Consider the following 20869-nt stretch of genomic DNA (forward strand, 5'->3'; position numbering starts at 1 on the left):
CGAAGCTAGCAAAACATCAATAACCAAAACTAAAACCAACATAGTTAACCTATCCCTCGTAGAAGGAAACTACCCGGACTCCTTAAAATCAGCTGTTATCAAACCCATTTTAAAAAAGACCAACCTAGACCCAAACAACCCACTAAACTATCGACCCATATCTAACCTACCCTTCATCGCCAAAATCATTGAAAAGATCATCCACTCCCAAGTATCCGACCACCTAGAAAAGAACAATATCCTATTCCCCACACAATTTAGTTTCAGGAAATATCTGAGTACTGAAACACTACTCCTCTCTCTAAGCGACACTGTGCTCAAAGGCTTCGAAAATGGCCAAAGCTACCTATTAATCCTCCTAGACCTATCAGCCGCATTTGATACTGTAAACCACGCAATCCTTTTGGATCGACTGACTGAAATAGGATTAACTGAGAAAACATTACAATGGTTCTTTTCCTATCTATCACACAGAAGCTACCAGGTATTAATAAATAATACCCTCTCGAAGAAAATAAACCTAAACACTGGTGTTCCCCAAAGCTCTGCACTATCCGCAACCCTTTTCAACATATACCTTCTCCCACTTTGCCACTTTCTATCTGACCTAGGACTTACCCACTTCCTATATGCAGACGACATCCAAATACTAATCCCAATCCAAAACCTACAAAAAAAACCAGCCTCACATCTCTCCAAAATAAAACAATTATTAACCAACATGAAACTCATAATAAACATCGAAAAGACAGAAATAATTCTCCTGGATAGGAAAAACACACCATCATCCTCACCACCGCTCAACACAGAGAACCAAAAGACAGCAATCTCACCGATCTCACATGCTCGTAATTTAGGAATTATCCTTCAAGAACCACATCACGAATAAAATTAAGGAAGGATACTACAAACTACTCACACTAAGATGATTAAAACCATTCCTTACTCCAGTTGACTTCAGAACAGTCCTTCAACTACTCATCTTTTCCAACCTGGATTATTGCAACTCCCTATTATCTGGAATACCACTCTCCACCATCCGCCCACTATAAATCTTACAAAACACTGCTGCCAGAATCCTCACAGGAACAAAAAAGCATGAACATATTACGCCAATTCTCATAGCTCTACATTGGCTCCCTATAAAACATCGAATAGATTACAAAATACTGACACTACTGCACAAAACAATATATGAAGAACAAACTAACTGGTTAAGTAAACAATAAAAATACACACACCTCAACGAAACCTCCGCTCAACCAACAAAGGCCTTCTGAAGATCCCACCTACACACTCCAAACAACTAACCCCAACCCGTGAAAGACTCATATCCCTTGGCAGCCTCAAACTCTGGAACACACTCCCAACGGAACTAAGAACTCATCCAAACCTAAAAACCTTCAAAAAGGAACTTAAAACCTGGATGTTCACCAAAGCCTACCAAAACACCCAATGAGTCATACACAACCTCCCCAAAATATAACACAAATCTGGACTGAAACCTCCTCACCCCCGCCCTATTAACCTTCATTCAGAACCCCATGTTCCCCTTGCTATGTTAAGAATATCCCCCTCAATCCTAATAATGCTTTAAATGAACGCTGTATGTATAAATGAACACTCTATGTACATCAATGCATCTACTAACCTTCAAACACTTTATTCATCGAAAACGTATTAACCAATATGAATACGAAGTTAATCCCCATCCTAACCTCTTAACATCTTACCCATCGAAAATTGTAAACCATTGTGATGGCGAAACCGAATGACGGTATATAAAACTCGATAAATAAATAAAAAAAATAAAAAATATTAGGAGCTACGACCCAGTAAAAGGATCTTGGTGTCATAGTGGATAATACATTGAAATCATCGGCTCAGTGTGCTGCGGCAGTCCAAAAAGCAAACAGAATCTTAGTAATTATTATGAAGGGAATGGTGAATAAAACAGAAAATGTCATAATACTCCATGGTGAGACCGCACCTTCAATACTTTATCATTTTGGTCACCTGTCTCTGTACCTTCTCCAGTGCAACTATATCTTTTTTGAGATGATAACAATCTGGTCGCTGCACCTCAAAAAAGATATAGTTGCACTGGAGAAGGTACAGAGACAGGCGACCAAAATGATAAAGGGGATGGAACAGCTCCCCTATGAGGAAAGGCTAAAGAAGTTTGGGCTGTTCAGCTTGAAGAAGAGATGGCTGAGGTGGGGATATGATGTAAATCTTTAAAATCATGAGGTCTAAATGGATATTTGTGAATCAGTTATTTACTCTTTCGGATAATAGAAGGACTAGGGAGCACTCCATGAAATTAGCAAGTTTAAAACTAATCAAAGAAAATTTTTTTTTCACTCAACGCACAATTAAGCTTTGGAATTTGTTGCCAGAGAATGTGGTAAATGCAGTTGGTGTAGCTGGGTTTAAAAAAAGTTTGGATAAGATCTTGGAGAAGTCCACTAACTGCTAACAATCAAGTTGACTTAGAGAATAGTCATTGCTATGGGATCTATTTAATGTTTGGGTACTTGCAGCCTGGATTGGCCACTGTTGGAAACAGGATGCTGGGCTTGATGGACCCTTGGTCTGTCCCAGTATGGCAATTTCTTATGTTCAAGAGTTGCTCTGTTCCATATTACACCGATCTTTCACATAATAGAAAGACTAGGGGGCACTCCATGAAGTTAGCATGTGGCACATTTAAAACTAATCGGAGAAAGCTCTTTTTCACTCAACGCACAATTAAACTCTGCAATTTGTTGCCAGAGGATGTGGTTAGTGCAGTTAGTGTAGCTGGGTTTAAAAAAGATTGGATAAGTTCTTGGAGAAGTCCATTACCTCCTATTAATTAAGTTGACTTAGAAAATACCACTGCTATTACTAGCAACAGTAACGGAATAGACAGTTTTTCGGTTCTTGCCAGGTTCTTATGGCCTGGATTGGCCACTGTTGGAAACAGGATGTGGGCTTGATGGACCCTTGGTCTTACCCAGTATGGTGTGTTCTTATGTTCATTGGCTACTAAAACAGTGCATTGAATTTAAATTGATTACAATATCTTTAAAACTATAAAACAGGAAGGCCCAAGTTACTTGTCATCTTTACTAAAATATTATCAACCAACACATACATTACGTTCTGATGGGAAGTTTTTATTGGACATCCCCTGTAGTAAGAGGAAGCATCTAAAAGAAAGCCGGAGCTGTTGCGCGGGAGGTGGACCCTTGGCCTGGTGCAGGATTGGTACGGTCCTCTGGTCAGACCCAGAGAGCACCTGCCACCAGAAGGTGGAGCACACGAGGAGACAGAGGCTGGCTGGAGCTTCGCCAATAGCAATCCGGAGTTTCCGCAGGTTGAGACCTTGGGTACCCAGACCGCCTGGACTCAGGTGGGCCTCAGATGGGCTCCCGGAGAAGTAGCGGAGGGGTGTGCTCACCATGAGCAAGGGTACGCGGCTGATGCAGAGAGGATGGACCAGACCTGAACTGGAAGCTCTGGAGACCTCAAGGAGGTGACAGTTCAGAAAGGGTGGGGCAGGCAGAAAGTTGAGGCAGGCAGCGCCTGTGGGTCTAGTCAGGTGAAGGCCGCGGATGGAGTCCAAGCAGGTAGGTCTGGTAGTCACGGAAGGCCAGAAGAGAGTGTCCGAGTGAAGCGCAAGAGTCAAAGCCAGAGTATCTGTCCAGAAGTGGTCAGCCAAAGCTGGGGTCAATACCAAGGTCAGTTCGAGCGTAGTCAAAGCAAGCGATAGTCAGTTCCAGGCAGCAAACGAAGAGAGTATTCAGGCAGGCAGTGGTCAGTTCCAGGCAGCAGACAAAGAGCGTAGTCAGACAGGCTGAGGTCAGTACCAGAGATCAGTCCGAGAAGGTACTACCTGAGTAGGGACTCAGGAAGAAACACACGGAGACACTGGAACGAGGAGACACTGGAACGCAGAATTAGGCAAACTAGTACACCAGGGTGTCGACCCGATTGCCAAGGTGATGTCCTGGGGAAAGGGCCTCGCCTCTTATAGTCCTGCTAGAGGATGTCAACAGGGAGCGTCCGAGCTGATGTTCCCGCCCTTGGCCCTTTAAAGATGGCGATGTTGGCCGCTCACGCGCCTAGTAGTGGGGCCGAGGCAGTGGAGGAAGCCAGAGAGGGCCATGGTGAGCGTCATGGGTGCTGGGAGATGGCAGCAGGGGCAAAGCCGGAGCTGGTGGAGGGAAGCGCGAGGTGAGCAGGCCCGGTTGTGGCACCCACGCGGCCGGGAAACGTAACAGGAGCCAAACAATTTTTCTGTCTCAGGTTCTTCTCATTGGAATTCTTGGCCTCACAATCGTCGAGCAATTGATGCCATAAAAGTGTTTTGGAAACAGCTGAAGGTTTGTTTCAGGCATCTTTTTTATAATTGTATTATTAGTTTTGTTTATTTAATGTTGTAATTATTTTATTGCCTTAAATTTAATCTCAGAAACTTGTAATCTGCTTAATTTATTTTCATTTTATGCAGAATATAAATATTTTTAATAAATAAAATTTTCTGTCCCTCAGATGTGAATGGAGCATTTGGTGCCTTTTAAGGTGTGGAGCTGAGGGAAATTTTTGTCACATTCAGTAACAGACAAATACCAAATCAGGGTATGTGGAATAAGATCTCAATCTCTTACATTCACTGCTAATACCATTCATAATACTTGCATTGTACCAAAGAGAGCCTCCTTCTGCCATTCATAAGAAATTATATGCACAGGCAACATCTCCAGCTGTGCCTGAAAGTTCTTCTTACTCAGGCAACTGGCACTCCATACAACTAGAACTATTTCTGTATCTCTCTGCCACACTCTCCTGATATCTAATTGCATTATTTGATACGTGAGGATCTTCTCTCTCTCCATCTGAACCACAGAACAGTTACTTGGTACTGACTCCTATCAGCAATGGTCTTCTTGTGCTTTTCTCCTTTACCACAAGCTCCACTTTTCTTGCATTGAGCTTTTTATCCATTGGAACAGGATTGTCCCAGATAACCACAAATTCTTCAAATATCTCAAGGGCTTGATACCAGTGTTTTCCTTCAAGTCTAAATTCCTAAGTCAAGATTTTGATCCACATGAGGTTTCTGAAGCATTCTCTGTATTTCCTACTATATTTATGCTTGTGTCAATTGAGTTTCCTCATCTGCTACTCAGATTCTTTAAAAAGTTTTTGCTCTCATTTTACAAATTCTGTTACCTCTTTCCCATCATGTGCTGGTAATTTCTCACGCCTTCCATTCACAGAAACTATCATCTGAGCTTAAGGATGAAGACTGATTTTGGCCATTTACTTCCATACTACATACTATTTGAGAACTGAGATCTGTTAATGCCTTTACATGAGCTTGAATACTGTTTATCCCCTGTATGAATCCTTTAGATTACTGAAAATTTTATCACAATCAGGATATGTAAATAGTTTCTTTCAAGAGGCAATGTTTACAAATGAGATTTGCACATATTTTGACAGGAATGAGCTCATTCTCTCATGTTTCCTGCTAATACTCTTTTTTATTTTATTTTATTTTTATTAGAATACATAATTAAAGCAGAAACCTTTGTATAGCAACACAAACAGAAATAGCACAAAATTATACAAATTCATAAATAAGGCAGCTCTGGGCACCCAAGTTGACAAAGAATATTCATGTGGAAAGTTAGGCTGATTCACTTAAAAAAGTGGCGGACCAACAGAAAGCTTTGCTGTGTATTGCTTGCCGAAAAGTTGGAGAACTTGGAAAACCGTTCTTGTCGGTGCAATTTACAGATTCGCGCCATCCCAGAATTGCCTGAATATGTTAATTGCCTGACAGTGGTGTTGTTAGTTTGCAAGCTTGCAAAGCTTGCAAACTAACAACAACACTGTCATCTAACATCAGGGGCTTTGCAAGCTTGCAAAGCCCCTGATGTTAGCTCTACTTCAGATTTGTTGTCCTTGCCGGAGATAAAAATTGAGAGAGCTCATAGAGCATTGGGCCCCAAGACTGATAATAAAGCTCAGTACATTATTTTTTTTTTATCTGCAAGACTATGTATGCCCTTAAGAAGTAACTTTATGCTGTGACCAGAAAGCAAAATGAATGGCTTTGGGAAGACCACAAGATTTTCATCTTAAATGATTTGGCGCCTTTCAATTTGCGCAAGAAATATGAATTGAAAGAAGTTACTAAGGTTCTCCGTTCTGAAAACATTCGCTACAGATGAACCTCTACCTCAAAATTATAGGAAAGTGTGTGAATTACATTTGACTCCTGTGTGGCTTCTCAGGTGACTTGAAAGTTCTTCCTTCGTTCCAAAGCTTTTACCTCACAAAGTACTCCAAGGTGGATTATCTAATGCCATATGAGAAATTTCTGTCTGAAGCTTTTATCACGTTCACTACATGCAAATGGTTTCTCTCCTGTGTGGATTCTCTGACATTTGAAGATTCCTTTCCGACAAACTTTTCCCACACTCACAACATGTAAATGGTTTCTCACCTGTGCGGATACTCTGATGGATTGTGATGTCTCCCTTTGTCCCCACATTCACAGCATATAAAATGATTTCACTCCTGTGTGGATTCTCTGGTGACAGTTGAAGTTTCCTTTCCGACTGAAACTTTTCCCACACTCACTACATGTAAATGGTTTCTCACCTGTGTGAATTCTCTGATGGTTTTTCAAGGATGCCTTCTGCCTGAAACTTTTCCCACATTCACTACATGTAAATGGTTTCTCACCTGTGTGAATTCTCTGATGGTACTTCAAGGAGGCCTTCTGACTGAAACTTTTCCCACACTCACATGTAAATGGTTTCTCTCCAGTGTGGATTCTCTGATGGTTTTTCATTTCTCCCTTTGTCTTAAAGCATTTACTACACTCAAAGCATCTAAATGGTTTCTCTCCAGTGTGGATTCTCTGGTGACATTTGAAGTTTCCTTTCCAACTGAAACTTTTCCCACACACACTACATGTAAATGGTTTCTCACCTGTGTGAATTCTCTGATGGTATTTCAAGTCCCATTTATAAATGAAACTTTTCCCACACTCACATGTAAATGGTTTCTCTCCAGTGTGGATTCTCTGATGGCTTTTGATTTCTCCCTTTGTCTTAAAGCATTCACCACACTCAGAGCATGGAAAAGGTTTCTCCCTTGTTTGGAATTTTAGTTGTCCTGTGAACATTTCTCTCACATTGAAGTTTCTGTCACCATCAGTACACATGAATAATTTTTCATTTATTATTAGGTCTTGCGTTTGAATTATGTTTTCTCCTCTTTCAGAAGATGTAAATGTTCTCTCTTCTGTTTCCATTTTCTGGGAATTTAATAAAGAGAAATCAGAGCTATAAGATTCCTCATCTTGAGGATAATGAAAGGGTCTCTTACCTGTGTGTGTGCTTTGGTGTATCATTAAGGATCTCCTGCTAGAAAAGTTTTTCTTACATTCAATACAAGTGAAAGTGCTCCTTCGAGTGTGGATTCTCTGGTGTAATTTCAGGGTGCCCTTCTGTTTGAAACATTTTCCACACTGAGAACATGGAAAAGTTCTCATTTCTGTGTGGGTTTTTTGGTGCAATACAAAATGACATTTCCTAGCAAAGGTTTTCGCACAGGGGTGACAGTGAAAGGATTTCTTCTCTTCCTCCTGTCTCTGGATGGGGTCAGAAGTCATTTGATCACTGTTATTACTCTGGAAGGGTGTCTCTGCTCTCAGATCTCTCTGGTGGAATTCAGAAGCCATTTGATCACTGTTACTACTCTGGAAGGGTCTCTCTACTCTCAGGTGTCTCTGGTGCTCAGGGATGGCTGTGAGCTCCCTGCCACTTCTCTCCCATGCAGTGACTCCATCCGGTGACTCTCCTGCAGGGTCTCGCTGCTTCTTCTCTGATTCCTGCTGACTTTGGCTCATGTCTCCCCCCTCAGTCCTCTGGGAAAGATTCTCACAGACATTTCCTGATTGTCTTGGGGTAAGTGCCAGTAGTATAGGGTGTTCTTCTTGATTCTCTTCCTTCTTCTCTTCCTGTACGACCTCATTGTCTGCTGGATATAAAAAGAAAGAATTAATCATGTCAGTGACAATGGAATGGAAAGCTATCAATGACCTGGGATCAGACTTTTTAAAAGATCACACAATGACTGCATAGGATCTCTAATATTAGAGATTTTTCTAACGAAGCAAAAGCTTCAGGAGACGCCTGTGAGAACGCCTGTGTGATGTCTTTATACAGCTCCTGTGGTTTGTTTTATTCATTTATATATTTATAAAACTTATACCCCGCCTCCTCCAATGCAATCTTTCAGGGTGGATTACAAAAATACACGCACATTCAATCACAAATAAAACAGAACAACATAATATAAAATTGATAAATTAAAAACATCTTTAAACAATAACGTTTTCAAATACTTTCTGAACTCTTAAATCACACTCCATCCTGAAGTCAACTGGAAGAGCAAGAGAAAGTAAAGGCTTTCATTTCATTTTTCATTTATTAAAATGTATTGATCGCCTAACACAGAATAGGCCTAGGCGATGAACAAAAATACATACATAATAAAAACAATAATAAACACACACTTCAGACAAAAATCTTTAGTTTCACAGAAACTGGGGGAAAAATACTACCAAATAATGGTATCTATATCCCTAGATCAAGTTATTTATTATTCGTCAGTTGACATTAACGAAAGCTCATAGCCATTACTCAATTCACATTATTCTCATTTTTCTGATAACCATATTCTCACATTCTTTTCACTGAAAACTGAATTACACATTCTTCAGGCTGTTACATATTATAAGCACGGCGGAGAAAAAACTCTTTAAATGCTTATTTAAATCTTTTAACATCTTCCAATGACCTCAATTCCACAGGAATGAGATTCTACTGAGTAGGAGCTGCTATGGAAAAAGAGGTCTCCCTCGTACTAAACAACTTAGCATGTCGAACTGAAGGGATCTCTAAAAGATTCAATTGAGAAGATCTCAAACATCTTACAGGTTTAAAAATCCGTAATAATGCATTAAGCCAATATGAAGAATCTGAAGCAAGAAGCTTATAAACTATCATGACAATTTTAAACACAATACGCTCGGTAACTGGCAGCCAATTAAGCCTACATAAAGTAGGAGAAATCCGCTCGAAACGCTTAGAATGAGAAACTAATCTAGCGGCTGAATTCAATAAAAGCTGTATTGAATAAATCAAATCTTTAGGTAAACCAATATAAAGACTACTGCAATAGTCAATATGCGGAAATATGATCGCCTGTACCACTGTCAAGAAATCACTGTCATAAAGCAAGTGTCGTAAACTTGCTAACGATACCCCCTACCGCTGCCACCCACTGCCCTGCCCCCTCGCCCAGCATTTCCATCCTCTCTCCTCCCTCTCTCAAGAACCCCTCCACATTTATCCTTCCTAAGACACTCTTAGATAGTATCCTATATAGCATCTCCCAAGATGCAATGTTATAACGTTCCATGTAAATATTTCTCTTCCTCGTTCTTATCAGTTACCTGTTACAATGTAAATAAGCAGATCGCGTCTTATTTGTTTAGTCATATGTAAACCGATGTGATATCTCGATCGAATGTCGGTATATAAAAGCAATAAATAAATAAATAAATAAATAAAACCGGAGTTTAAAGAAACCAATTTTAATGAGAGACCTAATCTGAGGTTTGAATGAAAAGTTAGAATCAAGCAATACACCAAGGCTCCTTATAGGTTTAACCAAAGAGAAAATTTTTTTATCTATAGACACTGTATCATGAGACAGTATTGAATGTGGTCGATGAATAAGAAGAATAGCGGTCTTACTTATATTCAACAAAAGTTTATTTTGTCTCAACCATTGTTTAATGGTATCCATGCATAGAAGTAAAGAATCAACTGTTTCTTGCCACGAAAGTTGAACTTTTATGTAAAACTGAATATCATCAGCATAGATCTTAAAACCATCTGTGATGATAGTCAACAATTTGGCAATGGGGGCAAGATAAATATTAAATAACATTGCCGAAAGGGCAGAGCCCTGTGGCACCCCAGCCTTCAACTGTTGAAATGACGAACGTGAATTCCCGAAATTGATGGATTGAGACCGCTGAGATAAATAACTATTAAACCATGCAAGAACTGTTCCTGAAATCCCACATTCCTGAAGGCGACACAATAAAATTTGATGATCAATTGAATCGAAAGTAGCAGTAATATCAAGTGAAACCAAAAGAAATTGTTGCCCGCTATCAAGGCTCCGTTTAATGGAATCAACCATAGAGATAAGAAATAATTCTGTACTTAGACCACGACGAAATCCAAATTGATGAGGACTCAAAACCTAATTTTTTTCCAAGAAATCAGTCAATTGATTTAAAACTATCCCTTCAATCACTTTAGCAATAATAGGAAGCGAAGAAATAGGTCTATAATTCTCGACCTTACTAGCATCTAAATTAGATTTTTTAAGCAATGGCTTAACCACTGCAGATTTCAATATGGTGGGCATTATCCCAGCAGTAAGTGTGGAATTTAACTATTCTATTTGAGTAATAGAAGCTCTCATAAGATCGAAAATATCTTTAAATGTCACAGTAGAGACATTCAAAATGGGACACATGGTGTTATTTAAATTTGCGATTTCGACAGAAGAAACTAATTCAAATTCAGACCACAAATTTGAGATAGTTACAACCAATTCAGAATATCAAGGAGCCACATCTTTAAAGGTTAAAAGTACATTTTCCAATTTCAAAGCGAAATAATTAGCAAACATATCAGCTGAGAGTGCAGACAAATCAGAACTATATTCTAATGTCTGCTTCTTAGTTAATCTATGCACAAGATTAAACAAAGCTTTAGAATTATTACTAATTTCATTTATCTTTCTGGAATAATATTCCCTTTTTGCAGATAAAGTATCAGACTGATATTTTTCTAAAGAAGATGGATAAATTAAAGCAGTTTCACGCGAAGGATGCTTAAACCATTTACGTTCATTTTTCCTTAACTGTTGACGAGACAATATTAATGCCTGGGTATTCCAAGGTCGAATTCTTTTCTTTATTAGATACAGAGTCAGAATAACACCTAAACGGAGCTATGGCATTCAAAGAAGAATTCAAATATGAAACCCATTCATCGAAAAAATTATTTATGTCGCTATTCTCTGAGAATTCAGGAATTGCAACAAGAGTATCTTTGAGTTTACTAATGTCTACAAATGATCTCTTACGTGTTAGTAGCAATCAGTACTTATGAGCAGAGGGAACAGAAGCATCCCTGTCCCTTCAGCCCTCAATGATATCGGTGGCTCATAACCTCCTAACTTAGAAGACATCAAACACTTTATTTCTGAATATCACCATCAGTTTCACCTAAGAGCGACTCTGCACAGGGAGCCAGTGAAGATCCTTTAACACAGGAGTTGGGATCATACCTACCCCTGCCACTAATGATGTGACATTTTTATCCGAGCAGCAATAAAGCTGTGGCAATACAGGAATGCTGGAGATCACACAGGTCCCTCCTTTAGGATTCCTGTGGGTCTGGTTCCTCTGGGTTTATCTACTATTATATTTTTTTAAAATCATTTATTATTATCTGCTTATAGTGGACCTGCCATACTAAGCAGATTACAATAAATTAAAATAATAAGAAACCACATTTAATATACAATAGCATGTCTACATCTAAAGCACAGATCACTTAAAAATCTCTCACATCCCTAACAATTCCTAACAAGTCCTGTGAAGGACTTCAAAGGGGCGTGGGATAAACACTGTGGATCCATAAAGTCAAGAGGCCGCCAATGAAGAGTGGGTGACTCGCCAGAATGACGGCTACTGCCTGGAGACAATACCCTTATTCAATAAACATACACATGCTTACTGTGACTCCAACATCACTCTAAGCTTCAACAGCAAGAGGAAATGTGGAAAAATGGATTTACACTCACAAAGAGGGGAGTAGCTGGCTTGTTACGGCGGTTACTACCCCAAACCAAATAAGCCTGATGCTTCACCTTCAATGCATATACAGCATAGTTCTCTGCTTCAACGGCAGGGGAGAAGAAAAAAGGGTTCGCACTCACAAAGTGGGGAGTAGCTGGCTTGTTACGGCGGTTACTACCCCAAACCAATTGTGTCCGATACTTCACTTTCGATGCACATCCAGCATGGCTCTCTGCTTCAACGGCATGGGAGAAGACTGATACATCACGCATTTCCAGCATAGCTCCCTGCTTCAACAGCAGGGGAGAAGAAAAACAACCAATAAGGACTGTATAACATAGTCTGGGTAAAACAAATAAGCATGGGTGTAGCTTGCTGGTTGCGGCGGTTACTACCCCTACTACCCCTAACTAATCAAGCTAGATATTTCAATGGTGGGGGTGGAAGGGAAATAGAACCAAGAGCTAAGAGAAACAGATAAGTATGAGAGAAAAAAACGTGTGAAGCTTGCTGGGCAGACTGGATGGGCAGTTTGGTCTTCTTCTGCCGTCATTTCTATGATTCTATGTTTCTATGTTTTCTATTACATTACATAAAGTAGTTTTCCAAACTTGTGTGTCTGCATAATTCACTTTCTTTTCATTGAGGAAAAGTGATCTCAGCTATCAACACAGAGAGATCTTAAGGATGGGAGAAAAAGAGGATGAGGGGACCAGGTATGGGGAGGGGAGAGGGAGAGAGGACCAAGCATAGGGAGGGGAGAGGCAGAGAGGACCAAGCATAGGGAGGGGAGAGGCAGAGAGGACAGGCCTCGTGCACCTATTGCTAAATCCAGCCCTGTTTGCACATCTTTGGTGTAGAGATGATCCAGGAAAAAATGACTTAATAAAACATCCCCTGTATTTACCAAAAATAGAGATAATGCAATCCTTACCTACAGAACTCAGGCTCTCATAATTCTCCTTCACATCACTGTAAAGCTCCTTCTGCCCTTCATCCAAACAATCTCCTTCCTCCTGGGAGAAAGAGACAGCGAGGTCCTCAAATGTCACCGGCACCTGAAACACAAACCAGAAACACTCAGGGACACGTGGAGGGGCTCATCTGGCTTTAATCTCATAACATTTTATCATGGAAGAGGGGAGACCAGGACCCCTCATCCCCAGGAACTGCCAGATTTGTTTTACTGGCATAAGTTTCCTTTCTGGACCATGAGGTTTGCAAGTCTAATCCCAGAGACACAGAATATCAAATAAGAACATAAGAACATGCCATACTGGGTCAGACCAAGGGTTCATCAAGCCTAGCATCCTGTTTCCAACAGTGGCCAATCCAGGCCATAAGAACTTGGCAAGTACCCAAAAACTAAGTCTATTTCATGTTACCGTTGCTAATGGCAGTGGCTATTCTCTAAGTGAACTTAATAGCAGGTAATGGACTTCTCCTCCAAGAACTTATCCAATCCTTTTTTAAACACAGCTACACTAACTGCACTAACCACATCCCCTGGCAACAAATTCCAGAGTTAAATTGTGCAGAACTTTCTCTGATTAGTTTTAAATTTTATTTATTTATTTACAGGTATTTATATACCGACCTTCCTCAAAAGACATCAAGTCGGTTAACAATATATCAATACATTTCCATTAAAACACAATCATATAAAATAGAACCAAACATAAAATACAATAAAACAAGCATTATAAAATGTTACAGAATAATCGTTATAAACAATTCTTTATCTAAATTATTCACCACTGCTATCCATAAGTCTAAACATCCTATCACCTTCCTCAGATCATCTATTACTACCCTATCCTTTAGCACTTCTATATTTAAAATTCTTACTAATACAACTAAATTCTAAAACTTAAAACATTTTGATAAAAACTAAATAATAAAACTTGTTAAATACTCTCATTAGAATAAATAATCAGATATTACCTGCTCCAATGTCTCAATTTACTTCATTAAAAGCCTGCTCGAATAGCCACGTTTTTATCAGTTTTTTAAACTTCTGGATGCTGGTTTCTGTTCTAAAATCTACAGGCAGAGCATTCCAAATTTTTGGGCCCGCCAGGGATAAAGTCCTTTCTCTGACTGAGCTCAGATGAGCTATTTTTGGTGAAGGAATTATAAGCAATGCTTTACTCAAAGATCTCAGATTGCGAACAAGTGTGTGGATCCGAAGTGAAGTATTTAGCCATTCGGAATTATTACCATACACTGTTTTATGGATAAGTAATACCGGTAAACATTTATATTGAATTCTTGAGTGAATCGGTAACCAATGGAGTTCCTTCAAGACAGGTGAAATATGGTCGTATTTCCTCTTGTTGGTTAATAAACGCGCAGCTGCGTTTTGTAGCAACTGTAGGGGACGTAGAATCGAACTTGGTACTCCCAGCAAAAGGGCATTACAGTAATCTCACTTTGGTGAAATAAGTGCCTGCAGTACCGTACGGAAATCCCCAATATGTAAAAAAAGGTTTCAATTTTTTAAAAATCTGTAATTTATAGAAGCCTTCTTTATTTACTGCTTTGATTGTTGCTTTCATGTGCTACTTGCTAACTTCATGGAGTGCCCCCTAGTCTGTTATCCGAAAGAGTAAATAACCGATTCACATTTACCCATTCTAGACCTCTCATGATTTTAAACACCTCTATCATATCACCCTGCAGCCGTCTCTTCTCCAAGCTGTAAAGTCCTAACCTCTTTAGTCTTTCCTCATTGGGGAGGTGTTCCATCCCCTTTATCATTTTGGTCACCCTTCTCTGTACCTTCTCCATCTTTTTTGAGATGCGGCGACCAGAATTGTACACAGTATTCAAGGTGCGGTCTCACCATGGAGCGATACAGAGGCATTATGACATTTTCCGTTTTATTCACCATTCCCTTTCTAATAATTCCCAACATTCTGTTTGCTTTTTTGACTGCCGCAGCACAATGAACCGATGATTCCACTAGGACTAGATCTCTTTTTCGGGTGGTAGGCTCCTAATATAGAACCTAACATTATGTAACTATAACATGGGTTATTTTCCCTATATGCATCACCTTGCACTTATCCACATTAAATTTCATCTGCCATTTGGATGCATAATTTTCTAGTCTCACAAGTTTTTCCTGCAATTTATCACAGTCTGCTTGTAATTTAACTACTCTGAACAATTTTGTATCATCTGCAAATCTGATTACCTCACTTGTATTTCTTTCCAGATCATTTATAAATATATTGAAAAGTAAGGGTCCCAATACAGATCCCTGAGGCACTCCACTGTCCACTCCCTTCCACTGAGAAAATTGACCATTTAATCCTACTCTCTGTTTCCTGTCTTTTAGCCAGTTTGTAATCCACAAAAGGACATTGCCACCTCTCCCATGACTTTTTACTTTTCCTAGAAGCCTCTCATGAGGAACTTTGTCAAATGATTTCCGAAAATCCAAATACACTAAATCTACCGGTTTATTAACTCCTTCAAAAAATGTGAAGGAGATTTGTAAGGCAAGACATGCTGACTTTGTTCCATTAAACCATATCTTTCTATATGTTCTGTGATGTTGATATTTATTGTTAATCTTTTTTATTATAATCAGCACACAATATTAGACAGATATACCCTCAACATACAACTAAACTGTATAAGGAGAACATTATAATAGATTACAACTGCAACTCCGGAGGCAAGCTATGTTTGTCCTGACAAACCCCGCTCCTCCAGGTCAATATGCATAGTGAACCTTCATAGAACATTAAGTGCTAATATAAACTAGTCGCACCCACCCCCTCCCTTCCTCAGCCCTCCCCCCAGATAAGCTAAATAAACCGTCATGTAGATGGTGCATGTAGCAACTATGAAAGTTTGTCTATGAGTAGATGGATAGAGAAATTAATATGGCATCTTGGCATATGGCAAGCTAATGTCCTTCAACTTCAAGTTCTATAACACAACCAGCTCAGTTAACTGTTCGTTGTAAATATTTAAAATGCTATTAACCTTTTCTTTTTCCTTCCTCTCCCAGTTTAAGCATCCCTGTTTTTTGTAACTGCTTTCTTCCGCACTACAGTTCCAGTTTGTTTTTTCTTTCTATGCACCACTGTTTTAATGTAAACCAGCATGATGTGATTTTATCATGAATGCCAGTATATAAAAACCTTAAATAAATAAAAATAAAAATCTTAAGGGGATTTGTTCAATTGTTCAATATTAAACTTCTTGCTTTAGGGGATAGAGAGTTAATGTTTCTTAAAAGAGTGGTGTGATGCTTTATAGTCCATAACTGCAAGGGTATGGAATAAATTGCACCAGTTCCAGTAGGAAAGACCCGCGGCTTCCTTCCACGTCAATAGTATCGTTTTTTTCCCCAGTAAGCAGGCTTTGCGAAACAATAGAGTTGTTCCTCTAGATTTAAGACCAGTAGGCAGCATGTATTCAAAGAGGATGGACCCAGAGTCCAAAGGAATGCGATGGTGCAAAAGAGTGGAGAGATACGTCAGGACCTTGGCCCAAAAATGCTGAACTACACTACAGGACCAAAAGGCGTGAGTCAAGGTGCCCCGTACCTTCTGGCATCTAGGACACAATTGAGACTGGGCTATACCAGCCCTAAAAGTCTGCCATTGTGACACATAGGCTCTCCACAATACTTTTTTGATGTAGTTCGCGTAATGCCATGCTCCCAGTCAAATCCTTTAATGAGCTGAAGCATCTCTGAATCATTATGTCCTGTGCTTGTATGCTTCCATCCTGCCTCCATCGATCCACAATGATATTGTGGTTTGGAGGAGTGGCAAGAGTGCAAAGTTTTTTTCCCTGAAGGGTAGACACCGAACATTTATTCCAGTCCAGGCTGACGAAGGCTTCCAACAGGTCCAGTATTTTAAAGTCAAAATCTACGGTTGGTAGAATAGACACACAGTGCTTCAATTGCAGGTAAGAGAAATAATTAGCATTGGTCAGTCCGTATTCAGGTTGTAGCAAGATAAAGGGTCTCATGCCGCCATCTTCGGTCAGTACATTTTGCAAGTAAACAATACCCATGGCAAACCACTTCCGAAAGTCCTTGGATTGCCCCCCTGGGAGAAAGTCCAGATTGCCATAGAGTGGTAATAGTTGCGAGGTGATATGCGAGTGATTGTATGTCTTTAGTAACCTTTTCCAAGCCCATCTTATAGGAGCAATTAATACATTCCTACGGATTACCCCCGGGAGCACTTTATCAGCAGCATGAAGGACATAGCGTAAACTCAAGGGAAGTGCCAATGTTTTTCCCATACCTCCCTACTCCCATGGTAATTTTAAGCAGGATAGGGATAGACGAGGCTTCTTCCCCTGCCACACATTTTGAAAGAAGGGAATTCAATGCCCCCAGATCCTTGCGAGTGAGCCAAATGGGTAAAGTTTGGAGTACATACATCCACTTGGGAAATAGGACCATTTTGTAAAGATTCACCCATCCCCCCCCCCCCCCCCCAAGGATAGAGGGAGACTCTGCCACATATGGAATTTCTCTTTGGTGTGAGTCAGCAAGTGGGGCACGTTTAGGTCATAGTATTCTATTGGATCTGTAGACACCTGGCTGCCCAAGTATCTAAATTGCCCTGCTGCCCATTTCAACGGGAAGCCTGGGCCCCAGTCTGCAGATAACGCTGGTGGATAAGCTAAGGCCTCTGATTTATCAATATTTAGTGTTAGGCCCGAAACCCTCCCAAAGGTTGTAAAGGCATCCAACAAGGATGGTAGGGAGGCGATGGGAGACGTAAGGAAAACCAGAATGTCATCAGCGAATGCCGCGTACTTAAAATGGAACTGTCCCAAATGGATGCCCGCTATGGACTCATCAGCCTTCAAGGAGCGTAGGAACGGTTCTAAAAACAACAAAAACAAAAAAGAGGGGACAAAGGACACCCCTGCCTAGTACCTCGCCTAATGGGGAAAAGATCAGAACTGGTTTGGTTAATCATTACCATGGCTTTGGGATTGTTATACAATAGTTGGACCGCCACACCAAATGAGCCCTCCAACCCCATGAGTTGCATGAGCTCAAATAAATAAGCCCATTCTACGCAATTGAATGCCTTTTTGGCATCGAAGCTGATTGCCAAAAAGGCTGTCTGTGTATGGCGACAATGTGTCATAGCAGACATCACCAAGGGCCGGATTTTAAATGCCCTGCGTGCATAAATCCGGCTGGATTTTCGCGCGCCGGCACACCTATTTTCCATAGGCCGCCGGCGCACGCACAGCCCCGGGACGCGTGTAAGTCCCGGGGCGGGACTGGGGGGCGTGGCGCCGGCCCGGTCCAGCCCCCGGGTCGGGTGATGGTGCACCAGCAGCCCGCTGGCGCACGCAGATTTCCGTCTGCTTTCAGCAGGCGTAAATCTGCCAACAAAAGGTAGGGGGGGGGGGTTTAGATAGGGCCGGGGGGTGGGTTAGGTAGGAGAAGGGAGGGGAAGGTGGAAAGAAAGTTCCCTCCGAGGCCGCTCCGATTTCGGAGCGGCCTCGGAGGGAACAGGCAGTGCGTGCCGGGCTCTGCGCGTGCAGATTGCACAAATGTGCACCCCCTTGCGCGCGCCGACCCCGGATTTTATAAGATACGCGCGTATCTTATAAAATCCAGCGTACTTATGTTCGCTCCTGGTGCGCGAACAAAAGTACGCGCTCGCGCAAATTTATAAAATCTGCCTCCCAGTGAACATTAGCCATGGCATGCCTCCCTCGCACAAAACCCACCTGCCCGGGGCCTATCACATTTGGCAGGAGAAGCGCTAGACGATCTGCCCAGATCTTAGTGAAAAGCTTTTGGTAAAAACTGAGCAGTGATATGGGTCGGTCGGAAGCCAAAAGCAGAGGATCCTTGCCTGGCTTGGGCAGCACTACTATTTGGGCTATATTATCCCCCTCCAGGTATGTCCCTTTCTCCAGAAGGTCCGGAAAGACTTAAGTGAGCAGTTGGAAAATTGGGTCGCTTAGTATCTTGGAGAATTCCCCACTAAACCCATTTGGGCCCGCGGCTTTTAAAGGTTTAGCCCGACTGATTTGCATGCGGATTTCCTCCCCTGTAATTGGCCTATTTAGCCTGGTGACTTGCTCCTCGGAGAAACTGGAGAGCTGTTAAACCCTGTAAGAGGTGCCTAATTAAGTTGGAAAGACGACTTCTGCGATGTGTAAAGTTCCTGATAAAAGGACTTCATCGCATCAGCAATTGCCTTGTTGGTTTGAACAACTCCACCCCCAGCGGACCGCAATCCGGAAATGTAAATGGCTCCCTTTGCCGGCCTGATCAAATTTTCCAGATATTTACCAGTTTTGTTACTATATTGATAGAGTTTATATTTGTCATATGCTACATTTTTTTGGGTTCGCAACGCTATGTAATCCTCCCTAGCCAAATCAGTGTTGGTCCCCAGCAGGCGCCTTTCGGCTTTATGCATTTGCTTTTCCACCTCCATTAATTGTCTATCTATGTCTTTCCTTAGTCGCGCAGCAAAGGAGATTACTGCCTTGCCAGTTTGCCAAAACTGTATGGGGTCCTGAAGGTGTGCAGCGTTTGCATCAAATATCTGCCATTTTTCCTTAAGATAACTTTGAAAGTGCAGGTCTTGTGCCAGATAATAAGGGAATCTCCACGGCCTCCTGCCCTGTTACCCCGAAGAATCCATGAGTTGGAGCCCTACAGGTGCATGGTCGGACACGGGAAGGGTATAAATTGTGCCCTCTAGGACCTGGGAAAAAAAGATGGCAGGATACCAAGAAATAATCAAGCCGTGAGTGGGAGGCATGTGCGCGGGAGAGATGCGTGAAGTCTCTCGCATCTGGATGGAGCATTCGCCACCCATCCACTAATTGCAGCCCCTTTTCCAAATACCCAATGCCCGGTCCCTAGTCAAGGCAGGCGGTCTGTCCATAGCCGGGTCTCTTGCCCAATTAAAATCTCCCCCTACTATTATGGCATCAGTCATATGCGGACATAGCTGAGAATAGAGAGCGGTAAAAAATGTGTGGTTATAGCAATTTGGTGCAGATATATTGCAAAGAATTAGTGGCTTACGATATGATTCTGCAAACAGAATCAAGTAGCGACCAGCTGGATCTGCTATTTCACGTGTTATTTTAAGCGGAACAGTTTTCCTGATTAATATAGCCACCCCCGCTGAGCGCCGAGCGTGTGGAGGCCGAGGAGAACTTAACTTTGCCCACCCACTCCTTCTTTAATTTCCGGTGCTCCTCTGCACTCAAATGAGTTTCCTGCAGGAATGCAATATCCGCATGTAGCCTATTTAAGGCGGTCAAATATTTTAGAGCGTTTAATAACGGAGTTGATGCCGCACACATTCCAGAAAATAAAAGTTAGTTTCCCCGTTACCATTAGAGCAGTATGGCCAAAGGTCCCCAATAAATAATCAAAGAGTCATCAAGCACCATTGTGGGGGAGATTGCCCAGCCCAGCCCAGCCCCCACCCCCACAATGTCCCAAAAACAAAGCTCTGAGAGCTACATGCGTGAATATCCATCATACTTATAATCATTAAGGTCATTATTTATTTATTTAGACATTTTATATACCGTCGTTCCATGTAAAGATCACAACAGCGCCATCTGTTCCCCCCCCCCCTGCCCAAAGAACTGCCCCTTCCCCCCCCAACCCCCGGCATGCCTAACCATGGGGCTGCTTGGCAATAGTGATCATAATATGATCACATTTGAATTAATGACTGGAAGAGGAACAGTGTGCAAATCCAAGGCTCTCGTGCTAAACTTTCAAAAGGGAAACTTTGATAAAATGAGAAAAATTGTTAGAAAAAAATCTGAAAGGAGCAGCTACAAAAGTAAAAAGTGTGCAAGAGGCGTGGTCATTGTTAAAAAATACCATTCTAGAAGCACAGTCCAGATGTATTCCACACATTA

The 20869-nt window shown here is 41.3% G+C and overlaps 2 protein-coding genes across 2 annotated transcripts in view; both read right to left on the minus strand.

The window, feature by feature from the left end:
- LOC115083701 (oocyte zinc finger protein XlCOF6-like) overlaps positions 1-20869 on the minus strand; it is a 90156-nt gene that overhangs the window by 55643 nt on the left and 13644 nt on the right. The window lies entirely within an intron of this gene.
- LOC115083702 (gastrula zinc finger protein XlCGF57.1-like) lies at positions 6000-12949 on the minus strand. The gene is made up of 2 exons (XM_029587673.1): positions 12894-12949; positions 6000-8046 (listed from the first exon to the last, which is right to left on the minus strand). Exon 2 carries the CDS (start codon positions 7913-7915, stop codon positions 6551-6553), a length of 1365 nt encoding a protein of 454 aa, XP_029443533.1. The 5' UTR covers positions 7916-8046; positions 12894-12949; the 3' UTR covers positions 6000-6550.

The sequence above is a fragment of the Rhinatrema bivittatum genome, chromosome 2, assembly GCF_901001135.1.
Source record: "Rhinatrema bivittatum chromosome 2, aRhiBiv1.1, whole genome shotgun sequence".
Lineage (NCBI taxonomy): Eukaryota > Metazoa > Chordata > Amphibia > Gymnophiona > Rhinatrematidae > Rhinatrema > Rhinatrema bivittatum.